The sequence below is a fragment of the Mytilus edulis genome, chromosome 10 (assembly GCF_963676685.1).
Source record: "Mytilus edulis chromosome 10, xbMytEdul2.2, whole genome shotgun sequence".
Classification (NCBI taxonomy): domain Eukaryota; kingdom Metazoa; phylum Mollusca; class Bivalvia; order Mytilida; family Mytilidae; genus Mytilus; species Mytilus edulis.
Window position 1 is genome coordinate 21,550,496 of NC_092353.1, and position 16,330 is coordinate 21,566,825.

At 30.9% G+C, this 16,330-nt stretch overlaps 2 protein-coding genes across 2 annotated transcripts in view; both read left to right on the forward strand.

Annotated features, from left to right (window-relative positions):
- Positions 1 to 15,253, forward strand: LOC139490620 (uncharacterized). The gene is made up of 11 exons (XM_071277513.1): positions 1 to 159; positions 1,101 to 1,310; positions 1,662 to 1,826; positions 2,294 to 2,533; positions 2,747 to 2,920; positions 3,906 to 4,103; positions 5,534 to 5,698; positions 7,519 to 8,478; positions 9,714 to 10,006; positions 11,692 to 11,769; positions 15,114 to 15,253. Exons 1-11 carry the CDS (start codon positions 12 to 14, stop codon positions 15,234 to 15,236), a joined length of 2,754 nt encoding a protein of 917 aa, XP_071133614.1. The 5' UTR covers positions 1 to 11; the 3' UTR covers positions 15,237 to 15,253.
- LOC139490621 (von Willebrand factor D and EGF domain-containing protein-like) overlaps positions 15,242 to 16,330 on the forward strand; it is a 22,767-nt gene continuing 21,678 nt past the window's right edge. The window contains exon 1 of the mRNA XM_071277515.1: positions 15,242 to 15,485. Coding sequence (XP_071133616.1) covers positions 15,273 to 15,485 — 213 coding nt within the window. The 5' untranslated portion in view covers positions 15,242 to 15,272. The remainder of the gene's footprint in view (positions 15,486 to 16,330) is intronic.

Here is a 16,330-nt window from a genome sequence, read left to right on the forward strand (position 1 = left end):
CTTATGGTGGGATGGCCTCCCTAACAGCATGCGTGGTAGGCAATGATACCAATTGTAAAAACAGTTGGAATGTGACTGTAATGCATTGTGATGGATACAATGTTGCAAAACTGAAACCAACATATTATGACATGAATAGCTGTGCCAAATATTGTATGGGTAAGCAGATAACTGTAAACACTATTCTGGTATAAATCAAAATTTGTACAACAAATTTCAATTGCCGACCATCCAATTAAGCTGTAGGGACAACGGGTTTTTAAAATTTATATTATTTACATACTTTTAATAATAATATTTATATCTATATGATTTACGAAAATATAAAATGATAATGACATGAACAAATAAACTAACATATATCTTTCAATAAATATTTGTGGATAATTTAGCTGCAATAATATGTTTAAATACTTATCTGTTATCAATAATCTGACTGGAAATTACGAAAAATGTGGAGTTTGGTTTTTTAAAAGATTTTTAGGAGACTGTCGTGAAACCCCAACGCTAAAAAAATTATTTATGTATGTGTCCATTAGAAAAATATGAGTTCTTCAAAATGGAAGATTACTTTTATTATTGTCAGCAATGTCAAGTTATAAAACACAACTATTCATCTATTTGAAGTTTTGTCAAAATATAAGAAATGTAAATAATGATATGCATGAACAGTATTTAAGCTTTACAGGTTCATAGAGAAAATAGACAAAAAGTAGACACACCGTGCAGAAGTCACAAATCATGTGAAGTTATAGTTAAATTCAATACACTTTTATAAGAGAGAAAGAGAGATATATAGTTACCTGCTCTTTATTTATCGAAATGCAGTAAATTATATTTATAAGCTGTTGAAGAACGCTAATGGAAAAGAAAAAAGAAATTCATTAATTGAAGTCAATTCGTTAACTTAAAGGTTGAATCTTAAATTTTATTTCTTCTCTCTGGTATTTTTTTATTTTGATTTTGTCTTGTCAATAGGCAACATTAAAATTTGTTATGTTTGGATAATAAAATGAAGTACACATGGACACGATCTAAATATTTCGGGGTTCATTATGATATTAATACATGCATACAGACTTGGCTTGTTTGTTTTGTAGAATACACAAGTGATCCTTGCTCTAACTACAGCGTTATAGACTATGACTCCACAAGACACCAAGACTACTACAATCAGTCAAACATGTACATGTATAACTGTGATTCCTTTTGGTCAGGAGGGTGGTATTATTTTGAAGGTGGTTATAATTTGTTAACCATTCCGCCATTGTCCGGCCAGTGTGGCTCGCATTATCCAATATGGATTAATGGTGAGAATTAGCACATAAAATATATCAATAAACTGAACTTTTTTGAGAATTTGTTTAATATCGTCAGCTCATATTATTCATTTATTTTCTATTCTACTGTTGTAGACAATTATATTCATAAACTAATTTTCTGTTTTTATTTTTGTTTAAAATGTCTCTTAAAATTTGATTTCAAATATTTTGTTTCGATTCTATTTTGAAGAAATTACTTTTCTAAACGTATATATGGTGCATAAAACAAGAATCTATATCTGAGAATTATTACCAGCAAAGTTATTTCGAAATCTTAGCGTGTACAAAAATATAATGTAACATTTGACAGATTGGTTTGATATTTCTTTTATATAACAGAAACCATTGAACAGACATATGACACAGATCTGGTATATATGAGAGCATGTCAAGGAGATAATTGGTCCGATTGTGCATACACCTGGAGCATACCAACTATGAAATGTGGAAATAAAAACGTTATGTATCTTAGACAGAAAGGAATGTGTGGTAGATTCTGTTTAGGTTGGCATTTACATATCATTTTACATATGTTTAAATATCATTTAATGAAAATTTCATACCTAAAAGTAGGTATATTGTAGATTCGTTAATGATTCTGCAAGTACATAATAATCAGCTTGTTTTCAGTCCATAAGTATAGCATGATTTTGTCAAAATGTTCAAAGATATAAATATATCTGTATCACTGACTAAATATATGTATATTGCAGTCACTTAATGTGTTTGTTAGTTTTTCATTGACATATGTTCATCATTCGAGAAAGCATCAGGAAAACAAGTTGATTCTAAACTTTTAGAGTGTTTTGGTCCTATCCTGTTCAATTTCGTACTTCATTGGCATTTTAAAACTTTTTTTTCGAGAAAATTGAAAACATATAAATGGATAGTTTTAGGCTTTCGTCTATGTACAGCTGTTATATCAGTCCGAAGAGGGAGTTGAATAAAATGAAGATTTTTTATGCTTGTAGAATCAAGAAATTCATCTGACCCATCGTATGTGTGGGATATGCCTTGTCATTGGCATAATATAGTTACGAGTAATTTTGAAAGATCTGTCAATTATACACTGCAAAGTGGAGAGTATGAAGACTGTTACGACTGGGAGATCCACACGAAAGCATGGTACAGATTTAGTGGAAACGAGAGCATACCAACACATCCTCCCAAGCAAGGACAGTGTGGTTCATCTTCCCCTATCTGGCTAGATGGTGAATAATCATTATTCCCTTATGACATATTTGAAGGTTATTTGAAAAAGAAATGTTTTAATGGTAACGATTTTATCAGAATCAAATAAATTTGAATTAATCAATACCAAATATAATGTAATCAAGGCTTTTAATGACAATTTTAAATACATTCATTCTTGTAAATGAATAAATTACTTGAGAATTTTCATATTCAAATTTGTTCCTTATTAGGTTTGTATCCGACTTCTTATGGTGAAATTGCCTCTCTGACAGCATGCATGGTAGGAAATGATACCGAATGTGAAAACAGTTGGAGTATGAATGTAATGCATTGTGACGGATTCAATGTTGCAGAACTGAAACCTACATATTATGACATGCATAGCTGTGGGAAATATTGTATGGGTAAGCAGACCATATAAACACTATTCTTATAGAAATTTTAATTGTTAAAACGAATTTACAATTGCCGATCTTCAATTCACCTGTAGCGACAACAGATTAAATATGTTTTAATGGACATATTATAATATTTAAAATTAATCTCATTGATATATATCTATATATGTTTAGGAAAATAAGAAACGAAAATGGCATACACAAATATTTGAATAAATACTCATTTTTATATATTTTGATATATTATATAGAGAGGTAACAACCGCTAGCATAATAGTATAATAACTGCCATTTGTACATCGAAACACAAACAGTTATCATTATACCCCCGCTTTCAACAAAGTTGGCTATACTGTTATACTTCTGTCTGTTCGTCATTCAATCAATCCGTCCGTCCATCCGGTGGATTGTTTTTGTCGCATTTTCACCAGGAATTCCATCATAAGGATTTCTGAAATTTGGTTTCATGGTTAATATAAGTCAGTTATACCTTGTGATGCGTTTTCAGGTTCATCACTCAACAATTTCATGTTTACCGAACACTTGTATCATTTTACATACGATAGCCAAGTTGAAAATTTTTGTCACATCTTTCACAGGAATAACAATACGAGGATTTCTGAAATTTGGTTTCAGGTTTTATACAAGTCAGTTACACCGTGTGATTTGTTTTCAGATTCATTTCATTAGAACTTCCGGTAAACCGAAAATATTTGGGCGGGGCTCATCAGTTAGCAGAAGCTCACACTTTCACTTGTTATATTTGTCTTAATCATTTAAGCTGTGAATCGCGCTTTACGAAAACATATTTTACCTACATTGGTTCATCAGGTAAATCATGATTGGTACATTGCCCTGTAATTACTTCTTTGTTTTGACGATGAGTTTCATCTGCTTAAAACTATAAACACAAGATAAAGTACCATAAATACATCGGTGTTCAGTATAATAGTAATACATACATGTCGTCTTGTTTTGTTTTGTTTTACAGAGTACACAAATGATCCTTGCTCTAACTACAGCGTTATAGACTATGACTCTACAAGACATCTAGACTTCTACGATGAGTCACCCAATTGTGATTCATTTTGGTCAGGAGGGTGGTATTATTTTGAAGATGGTTATAACTTGGCAACAAGTCGGGCATCGTCCGGCCAGTGTGGAACGCAATATCCAATTTGGATTAATGGTGAGAATTGTCGAATAAACAATGCATTTTGCCAAACTTTCTAGAGAGGTTGTTTTACATTATCTCTCATGAAACAATGTTTTTATTTCATTTTATATATTCATTACCATTTTTATTCTACTGTTAAAGATATGTTCATACGCTGCATTTGCATCAAATTGTGTCTTTTCATTTGATTTCAAATGTCTGGTTTCAAGATTCATTTAAAGAAAACATGTTTTCGAAATATGCATATGGTGCGTAAAACTAGAATGTACATCTCTAAATAATTAGGTTATAGACAATGCAATCCTGACACCCCGAAGTGCGTTATAAGATATGAAAACCTTCAGATATGCATTTTATGACTATTTATACAGTCCAAAAATAATATTTTTTGTTCAATGATAAGTATGATTTTCATCATGTTTTACCAAAAACACTAAATATTACATTTTTTTTTATGCATACCACTTCTATTTTCAATTTTAGATTTTAAAACGCCTTTCTGCTAATTTATCATCTAAAATGTAAATCACTTTTTTTATCCAAATATAGTCTGTAAAAGTGAATATCTAGTTACAATAAACATATATCTGTAACTGCATTAAACAAGACAAATGAATTGTGACGGTGTATTAAAAATACAAGACACTTTGGGGGTAATTTATTGTTTCATCCCAGATTATGACAGGGAGATGCTATGTTATTTTTCTTTTTTCATTTCAAGACATTATTTTTTCATCAATTGGTTTCTCTCTTTTGTCTGGCCCTTTTTTATTCTGGTAAACAGAGTTGATTATTAAACTCCTCTATCTTTATAACGTACGCGATTTTTATTCTATAGAAAATATGAATATTTGATAACAAACGAATATCCGTGGGTCAATGTATGATATCTCTTTATTGTAGCCGTAAGTTAACAGAACATAACATTTTTGATTCAAACTACGATTTTAGAAATATATATCTAATAAAACGAAGCAGGATTGTCTATTCCTTAAACTTCTCGAAGATGTCACTTTAAAAAGTAAAACTACGATTGGCAACAACACACGATATTTATCAAACGAATTAAATGTTAAAGTAAATAGCTTACATTTTAATGCCTTGATAAATTCCATAAAGTTTTTTTAAAACAAAAGATTTTTTGGAAGCTATTTCATCTAAGCGTGTAACATGAAGGGAATGGAAAAATTTACAAATGATTTGAATATTTTACATTAGTATGAAACTAAGGTTTCAACTCCCTCAGGCAAAGTTGGCTTTAGATGAATTTGGCTATTTATTTTAGGTATTTTTAACATATAGCTCTTCAACGATTTTCGGTACTTATACATCTTCGGATTTCAAATGTTTGGCTTTGAGCGTTCCTGATGAAGGTAAATCCAGAAAAGCGCTTCGGACGCAATAAATTATTAAACGTGTTGTTTTATATTTTTACATAATAGAAACAATAGAACAGACAGATGACACAAATTTGGTATATCTCAGAGCATGTGAAGTAGGTTATGCGTCCGATTGTGCTTACACCTGGAGCATACCAACTATGAAATGTGGAACTAAAAACATAATGTATCTTAGACAGAAAGGAATGTGTGGCAGATTTTGTTTAGGTTGGTACTTGTATATTGTTTTACATAAGTTTACATACCATTTTATGAAAGTCTATTCCAAAGTATGATTTAGAAGATAATTATCATACATTTAAACATAAAATAAGCATTACTTACTTTTAGACTGTTATTGATAAATTTAGATATTATCATACAAGTATTATAAATTATTTATTTATCACAATGCTTTGTGTGTTTTCAGATAAAAGAAAAATAAAAAGTTCCATAATTACGACATAATTTTCTCAAATTAATCCATTGGGAATATATATCTTGGAATATATGTACATTGCTGTCAACAATTGTGTTTGTCGGTGTCTCATTAAAGTTTAACTACCATTTCATTTTTTTTTAAAGAAAAACAAACTAATTCGAAAAGGAACTTTACATATAAAAACTTTTGGCTTGAAAATAAAATTAAAAGTCAAATAAATTATAGAAAGAAAAAACGAAGAAACACAAAATTTAGTTTAAAGAGTCATATGTATATATATATATATTTGTGCTTAAATAAATATACTACACAAAGGCAACAGTAGTATAATGCTGTTAAAACTCATAAATGCATGGACAAAAAACTAAATCGGGGTAACAAACTAAAACTGAGGGAAACGCATTAAATATAAGAGGAGAAAAACGACACAACACTACAATGTAACACACACAGAAACGGACCAAGCATCAGACAAAATCCCACGAGAAAAACAAATATAACATCAAAACCAAATACATGAATTTGGGATAGACAAGTACCGTGACACGTCTTATCGCAATGTGAATTTACACTCAAAATTAAGAGAAACAAACGACGCAACGTTAAAATGTAACACATACAGAAAACGAGCAGAAAAAAAGAGGTCTCAGTCCTTGTTTTGGGGAATCAAGCTATTGACAATTTTGTATTCAATTATTGTATCTCGATTTATCATACATTTAACTTCGTATAATTATCTCTATTTCTTTGAAAAACTCTGAAGATAACATGGAGTGTATACAATTTTCCCAATTGGCTGTTCAAACTATATGCAATAAAGTTATCAAATATCGTTTCTCAATTTTATGATGAAAAGTAACGTAGGAGTTAGATGATCAAATTTAAATGGTACAATATCGATTCAACTAATGCTATAACGAACATTTGAAAATCAAGTATAATCAACGAATATCCTTAAATTCAAGGTATAATAGTTTTTCAAGACTTTCAAGTAGAATAAATACTTATTATTGATGATATTAAAGTAGTTATTTGAAAATGCCTAATGTTCATGCTTTCACAGAATTAGATCTGAAGAACTCGAACTATTATAGCAAGTTTGTATTAAATATATTGTTAAAGTGTACATAATTTGAATAGTTATTTTGTGGTAATTCTTCAGGTCTTATAAACGGCCTCTAGTAATATTTTTTATATGGCGTTTCTTTTGTGTTCGCTTTTTTTCCGAAGAGTATGACAAGTATGATGTTCATGATTTTTTAATTAAATATCCTATTACAATAAGGACATATAGTATGGCTGACAATGGGACAGTTTTGCAATGAAAACAATTAATTGTTAAGTATTTATGTTTAGTAATTGTATTGTTTGATTTTCATCTATATAATTCTTTGAGCATTGTTTTTTTTTTTTGCTTCAATATAGCACCAATTAGCAAAATATGTTTGAACTGGAAAAGATAAACTTATACTTTTATATATTATATTTCTTTCTTACTTCTGTCGCCAATGCATGGTGCTTGCTTAAAAAATACGTAATAATGTTATAAATATACGAATAAAGTGTTATGTTATTTCATGTATTTACCAACTTATCGTCCTTATAGAAACAGCAAAAGATTCTAGTATGGCACCAACCACAGTTCATATGTCATCATCCAAATACCACGTGACATTATCTGATAATTTGGATAAACTTGAAACTTCTATTTATCCATCCTCCTCATTATTTGAATCACATAAAACAGATAGTCTATCATCATCTGAAAATTGGGATAAAGTACACATGGATATAAGTTCATCCTCCAAAGACACTGACATGAGTATAGGTGATCTTGCGGACAGTTTGACATCTGATTTAGAAATCTGGAATACAATGGAGATTATAGTACAGTCATCTTCGGAATGGATTTATCGGAATGAATATGATAAAACCACAATTTTGACTTCTTCATATTTGACTCATGATTTGTATTCTACTTCGGATATCCCAAATGAACTGGACACAGTTTTAGCTTCGATCTCTTCGAAAATTGATGTCGATGCAACCAAAACAACAAGCAGTCCGTCTTCCTTTAACGAGAATTGGTACAACATGGAGACAACTGTAAAGACATTGTCCTCATCATTTAATTTGGATCAAATAGACACTACAAAAATTTCAAATTCTGAGACTTTTAAGTCAACTTCCTCTGATGATAATTGGAATAAACTAAATTATGACAACAGTAAATCATCAGTAGCAGACAGCTGGAATACAATAGACACTACTGTAAAACCAACATCTTCGGCCATTGCCTTTAATTCACTGGAGTCATCGAATGAAATGAGTACAAACGTACCTTTATATACTACAAATTCTTTGTTTGAAACAAAACATTCAACAGCCATGTCTTCTGGTGCTAGTTTCGTGCCATCAGACATATCTGATTATCAGTCAACATTACAGGGAGAAAGTACCAGTTTAGAAACTCAAGTATCAGATATGAAGACAACACAGAGTTTTAATTGGCAGGAAGTTTCTTCAACACACACATCCTTGATGACTTCTACCGATACTTATTATGGTATTTATATTTTCATTCGTATATTGTATAAATTCATAGAAAACAATTAACGAAGCAACAATTTAAATATGATATATAAATGCATTTGTTGATTGATTGCTTGTTGTTTAATCTTATTTTCAGCACTATTACGCGATTCGTGGCATTAGGTTTTAATTTGTGGAGGCAGCGGAAGTGCTTGAAGAGAATCATCGACCTTCGGTAGGAATACTGACAATCTCAATCAATCTGGAGACCTGGCCACTTGTCGGATTAGAACTCACAATCTCATTGTCTACAGACTAGTGATAAAGGAGCTTGACTACTGAGCCAACTCGAACACCGCGGCTGCTATTTGTAGATACAACAATGCAATAAAACCGAATAGTTTATATATAGAAATGTAATCAAATAATATACAGTTAAACAAAACCTGCTGAATTATGTACATGTACTATCGATGGTTTTTCAAACGAGAGAATGTTTTTCAGCTCTAACATGTTTAAAGGATGAAAGCCTTGATACTATATGTATAGACGTAAAAAGATGTGGGATGAGTGCCAATTAGACTCTCCATCCAAGTCCCTATTTTTAAAAGTAAACCAGTATAGGTCAAAGTTCGGTCTTCAACACGGAGTCTTGGCTCACAACTAACAGCAAGCTATAAATGCCCCCAAAAATTACTAAGTGTAAAACAATTCAAACAGGTAAACCAACGGTCTAATCTATATCAAAAAACGAAATACGAGAAACACTTATTAACCACATCAACAAACTACTGAACAATGTCGCTGTTTCCTATGCAACGTCTCTGACGTAGGATCTTGAAGTCATATGTGCTCTTCCTTTTCGACTTATAAACTCATATCATTTGGGAAGCATACAAAGATCATATCAAAGCTTAAGAAAATACCGATTGTTTTATTTTTTGTTTACCTTCTCGTTTTATCTCTCTATGAAATCGTTGATGTTAAGTAAGTGTAAAATCCCTATATATATAAGATGTCAAACATATTGTTTTGTTTACAACAAATGGTAAGAAAGGGTACAAACAAGACTTTTGTCGTCACAAATTATTTTTTAAGGGCAGTTTATAAAAATGTTGTTAAAAATATCTTAAAATCAGAACAAAGACAAAACAATTACAAATTTTTCATGATTCAGGGAAGAATCATGTTTAATTGTAAAGTACGTTTCTATTCACATTATTGAGGACGTAAATAAAGCATGGTTTGATCTTATTTTCATTTCCATAGTTGACTTAAATATAACAGACTACATTTACTGGGTTGATGCATATCCTACAATTCCAACGTATGATTTGAACTCAGAAGATCACCAGTTGATGTTCCAGTGCTACGTCTATTCTGGGTACTACTACTATAACAGTTATGATTCTATCTTAAATTCAATGACGTACGATATTCAATGGTACATTGACAATGAAGAATTTCTTACAAAGACAGAAATTGCATACGACAAGATTGAAACCGAGGGCAGATTAAAGAGTACCGATTGGATGCATCGAGAGAAAAAAATAGGAATCAACGTGAGTAATTATTATGTTACAGAGGGTGGTGTAAACTTGAAGTCATGACATTTATTGTCGGAATGTCCATTTGATGCAGTAAACTTTTTACATTTTATATTGAAAACATTTTTGCTATTATGAACATGTTGTAAATCAATAATTTTAATCTTTTGTTGTATTGATTACAAATAACAGTCACCTGACAGGGGTTAAAAATAAATTTTTAGACTTCAATTTTATGAACAAGTGAAATTGCAGTATTCGCAAAAGAATTTTAACGTAAAATGTTAAGGAGTAAAGTAGGCAGTGGAAAATGGTAGAATTTAGAAAATCATTTAGTTTGATTTCGGCAAAATAATTATTAACCCAAATGTGTGTTGTAATTACTACAACAGACATGTATATATCTCTATAAATATCTTAATTCTTATTTGCGTGTTTATTTCAAAAGAAAGATTGTACCGTAAATTTCTACGGAATATTTTATTAAAAAAGCAAATACGCTTCATAAAGATGATTTTTTTTGTATTCAAGAAAGCACAAAATACATATCAAAATCGTATTTGAACATACTTTATAAAGCACAAAAATGTCAGTATTCACCTCAGAAGCTAACAAAACCTAAGAAATAGACTTATTAAGAAGGGATATAGTTACGATACTGTTGGCAGGTCATTAAAGATTGCATATGTTGGCGTTAATATTGATTCACTTATAGGGTATTTGCATCGGAACTAAACACATTTATTTAAGAAGCCAGTTGTTGACACGACACGCGTTATGTTCTTCTCATATATATGTTATGATGGTATGTTACTAAACCCCTAACAGGAAGGATTGTGACTGATATTCATATGATGAAGACATAATCTTTCAATCAGTTTAATTGAAGTCTTGAGCTGGCATGTCAGTTAACTGCTAGTAGTATGTTGTTATTTATGTATTATTGTCATTTTGTTTATTTTCGTTGGTTACATCTTCTGACATCAGACTCGGACTCCTCTTAACTGAATTTTAATGTGCGTATTGTTATGCGTTTACTTTTCTACATTGGCTAGAATTATAGGGGGAGGGTTGAGATATCCTAAACATGCTTAACCCCGCCGCATTTATGTGCCTGTCCCAAGTCAGGAGCCTCTGGCCTATGTTAGTCTTGTATTATTTTAAATTTTAGTTTCTTGTGTACAATTTGGAATTTTGTATGGCGTTCATCATCACTGAACAAGAATATACATTTGTTTAGGGGCCAGCTGAAGGACGCCTCCGGGTGCGGGTATTTCTCGCTGCATTGAAGTCTGTTCTATGGTCAGTTTGTTGTCTTTTTGACACACTCTCCATTTCCATTCTCAATTTTATTAGTTCAGTTATATTTTTATGAACTATATTTAAGCGAACCATGTGAGTTCCAACAAAAAATCTTAATCAAACACAAGAGCGGATAATATAAACGATACTTTTTTTTAAAGATAAACATGGAATGAAATAATACTACCTTTATCGCGGTAATTTGATATACTTGTTTACTATCTTCTGATCACTGACGAAGTTTTCATGTGGCGGAGTTGGGTTCAATATATCAGTATAAGTTGACTAACGCAGAACTTTCTTATTTCAAAAGTTTTCAAATCAATTATAGTTATATGAATAGAAGAAAAAAAAGTCTATTGTTTTTAACATGTCATCTTAATTTAAAATACTTATAGATTAAATGTGGAATTAGATTTCATTTATCGTCAAACAAGGCTTTTATGGAGAGCTGGAACTACTACGCTGGCTTAGATGTAAGTAAAATATCAATTTATGATGGAAGATAACACGGTCAAAGAAAAAAGCATGTGATATCTTTTTCGAATACAATATCTACAAGAACAGAATATTGAAGAATTTTTCATTTTTGTAATTTAAAAAAAAAAACAAAAAAAAACAACTCTATCTGCCAGGAAATATGGTATCTTCTTTGTGTGTCTTTAGCTTCTCATTGGCAATCTTTATATAAATTCTTTTGGTTGGTACTGTTACTATATTAAATTCTGTAGTAGGTAGTTTAATTTTGATTACAAGTGTGGCAAAATGGATGTAATCCTAGTTATGGTTATGAAGATATTTGCAATTTATTGTTATTTGACGAATTAGATCAGATAATTTATAGCAGCTATCTTATCTCCGATCTTGTACAAATACGGAAGAGTTAAATATATTTATAAACATGATGATATTGACATATTTGACATGAAAGATCCATCGTACACATAGTTTTGGGTAAAATTGGATACGAGTCAAACTCTTTCAAAGCGCTTAATTCACTCGCATTAGAATCAAAGTATATTGTTGCAAAAATCTTTTTGGGAAAGCCTTCATCTTATATCCTACTATTTAACTTTTAACTATCTGAAAATGAGGCAGTATTAAAGAGTTTTTTTTCTAAATACTCTTGATTATATGAGACAAAAAAGTCTGTGAATACTGATACAATGTATCTGAGAAACTGATGTCTTGTGATATTGATAAATTATTATTATTAATAATTTCTAATTTCCTAAATTCATAGTCCACAATTATTACTGTATTATACATTTTTCCCTAGTTCTGTTCATCATAAGTAGAATATATGCTCAGTTTTTACTCCATGGAAATCTCTGCTTAAGTTCTTACATGAAACTATTTAATCAGAACTGTTGTCTTAAGCATATTCTTGCATATTTTATTATTATTTAGATGGTTTCTTGTACCAAGTCAGGAATATGACAGTTCTTGTCCATTTGTTTTTGATGTGTTTTGTCATTTGATTTTGCCATGTGATTATGGACTTTCCGATTGGATTCTCCTCTGAGTTCAGTATTTTTGTGATTATACTTTTTTTTTCATCTTGTCATCTCAGCTCATTACTTTTTTTACAACAACCTAATTAAGATATGCACAGACTTTGTTCTGAGAAAACTTCAGTGTATTTGACTTATTATAATCCCCATGTTAACCCTATATCACATTTTGACATTTTACTCGATATTAGTGACAAATATTACAAACTAAAATCTATGACATACGAGATGATTTCCACTTTCCAGTTGTCAACTTCTCATTTGTAACAGTAAAACCCCATTGGTATTTCTAAGGAACAGGGATTTCCTTTCATTTAAGCTGCTGTATAAGGGTTATGAGAAAGAAAGACTACATTCGATACAGCAAACGTTTTATGTTCACCATCACGAATGTGTTGGCCGATATAATGCGTCAATGTCTCAACTCAAGCAATATTTTTTCACCGTCTTAAAAGTTTAGATACATTTGTACCCGTATATTGTCGTGTAATATATATCTATATTCTCAAGACGGATGATTGATGCATTGCAGCAGATACCTTCATTGCCGTAGCAAGCTTCTCTTGGAATTCAGTCTCTGATTTCATCATATATTTTTGTGCATTAAGGATGTATTATGTCATATCGGTTGAGAATAAGATTCTCTTATTGGATTAAAAGGGGTCACATGACATTCATTATTCTTCAGTCATAAATTCCATCGGTCATTAACAGAAAAAAAAAACGGACCAGAAAACCGGTCGTTAACGAACTTTGACATGAAAATGACCGGTGGGGCGTGGTTTCCGTCTGATTATGACCGTTGGGGCGTGGTTTTCGTCTGATAATGACCGTTGGAGCGTGATTTATCTGTTAATAACCGGTGGGGCGTGGTTTCTCTGTTTAGAGAGATGTACCTTTTATAAAACATGTTCCTGTTTTTAATATTATATTTAAGTTGTTGAATTGTTTATTATATGTTTTCTTAACTTATAAAATCAAAGATAACCGGATTAAGTATTTATATACTGAAAAATTGCACTAAAATGAATGGCAGTATTACGTCGACTGGTCTTCACTCTTTGCCATAGAAATCGTACAACTACTCGAGTTCGCTGTAGGCATTTTGAATTTATCAGAATTTTCCAAAACATGAAATAAACATAATAGTTCTTGAAAACTGGTTATTATCGTAATATATGGACTGCCCGTAGGACAGTGGTATTGACTGCGACAGTGATAATGACCTCGCCTTCGGCTCAGTCATTATCACTATCTTAGTCAATACCACTGTCCTGTGGGCAGTCCATATATCACGATAATGACCAGTTTTGCAAGAACTATTATATAATTCTTCTGAAGTTTCAGTCACGTTAAAATCTCGTTCTGGAATTATTTCCAAAATATGTGATACAAGTGGAAAAAATCAATGAAATTTTAAAAAAAATGTTATAATTAAACTTGACTCTGTGAAAAATTGTGTACTTACAATTAGTAGTTTTTGAGTAATTAACTTTTCTTTTATTACCAATCAAGTCAGTCTTTTTAGCCAAATATTCGAGAAAATGGATGAGGGTTACAAGAAATAATTTTACCAGAAACATGTACATCCCATATCATTTTTTTCTTTTAAAATTTCGTAGATATGTATTTTTTCAATCATTTATAACAAAAAAGTTGAAATAATATGCATTTTATTCTTAAAACAGAGAAAAATCACATATTTACAAAATTGACAGCATGGTAAATTTGACACTAAAAAACATCAAAATAGGATAAACTTTCTTTTATCAACACCTACCTAAAGTTTTTGTAAGTTAAATTTATTCAGATTGGTTTACCTCATCTTTATTGAAAGTATGAAAAAAAGTTTAATCGTGGAACTGTGATTTTTTTGGCGAAAACAGCCCAAAAATAGGTAAAAATTGATAAAAAATGTGAAAATCATCAAAATTGGGTATTTTCGAAAGGTTGTTGCAAAATAAAAAGAAGTGCACCCCCATATGACTTTATCTTTGCCAATTATTTTTTTACAGTCATATAAACCCAAAAATTAGGTTAGGAAAAAAACTTTAATTCCAGAAATATTTGACTCCTCATAGATGTACATCCTTGATGGACATAACAACCGTTAGAAATAAATGTATGAAACATCAGCGGCAATTTTATAAATTGCTGCTTTCCTATGACCTTTGTCGTCGACATACTGAATTGGAGAATGAAAAATCAGAATCATTTTTTAAAACTATATCACAAATGAATAAACTTTCCTAATAATTATATTTGAACATATTCTTAAATTTTATATGTGAAATACTTTTAAATAGATGTGGCCGCATCACCTGTCAATATCAAGTGGAGAATCAGCAACATTATATGTATGGACAACCGTTCCTATAGCTTGTCGATATAACGACACAACATACTCATGTAAAGTCAAATTAGATTGATTTGACTTTAATGAACAATTTACAGCTGGAGCTCCAATGTACTGTAATAATTCTGTCACCGAAATGACAAAACCGTCAATGTGTGGATTGGAACTTGATGGATGGCAACAGTGGGCGTGGCAAACTTTAGACGTAAACCTCCCTGAAAATACTGCAGCAGATCAGGAGTACCAAGCAAAGATTAAATTAAGAGTTTTAGAAGCTGACGATGACCCGATCTGGTCCAATTATCAACTACCGGAAGTCACGGTATGTGTCATTACTTTTATAGTTATTAGTATTTAAAGATATAATACCAAACAAAAACTATCAGAGGCTGATAATGACATGTTACGGTTTAATTATCAACTACCTGACGTTGCAGTTTCTGTCAATGGTTATTTAAATAATAATATATTAATCATTATTTTCAGTATTTGGTTATCATCTTATTAATATTATAATAATTTTTAACAAATGTGGATATGTCTTGTCCTTATTTGATATACTTCATCACCTTACAATAGTAATGCTTATACATCCAAAGCCATGCTCGAAATATTTTACAATTTTACTGCTACAAGTACTAAAAAACCCAGCTATTTTTTTCAATGTACAACAACATTATAAGGTTACAAGAGTGCAGACGCTGATAACTCTCGCCTTCTTTACTAACCACGGATATTATGTTGATAGTTCTTATTATAAAGCTTTACTACAACTATGACATAAACCTAACATGAAACAAGAAAATGGGTCAAGGTCAGATAAACCAAAGTGGAAATACATCTACACCTTGCACTCATTCCATAAACCAAATACACTTTAAATATAGTTGACCTATTGCATATCTAAGAAACAGACTTAACCAGTAAAACTTAACATTGATCTTTGGACCATGACAATAAGGCCACGGTCAGATGAACCCTGTCAGACAGACATGTACATCTTAAAATCATTACATGTCTTAGATATAGATTACCTTTTGCAAAGTTTATTTTTTATTTTTTGTTTTCTTAGAAAACATGTCCACCTTGTCTAATAGTACATAGGGAACATGCAGTGTTTTTACCAATATCTCTAGAACTAATGCATTTGGAGCAAATCAGACAAAA

Bases quoted from the DNA above. Each gene is read 5' to 3' on its own strand.
- LOC139490620 (XM_071277513.1), top strand. From the start codon at position 12: ATGGCCTCCCTAACAGCATGCGTGGTAGGCAATGATACCAATTGTAAA. The intron at 160-1,100 runs GTAAGCAGATAA...TTTGTTTTGTAG, and splicing joins CTGTGCCAAATATTGTATGG to AATACACAAGTGATCCTTGC. The intron at 10,007-11,691 runs GTGAGTAATTAT...AAATACTTATAG, and splicing joins AGAAAAAAATAGGAATCAAC to ATTAAATGTGGAATTAGATT.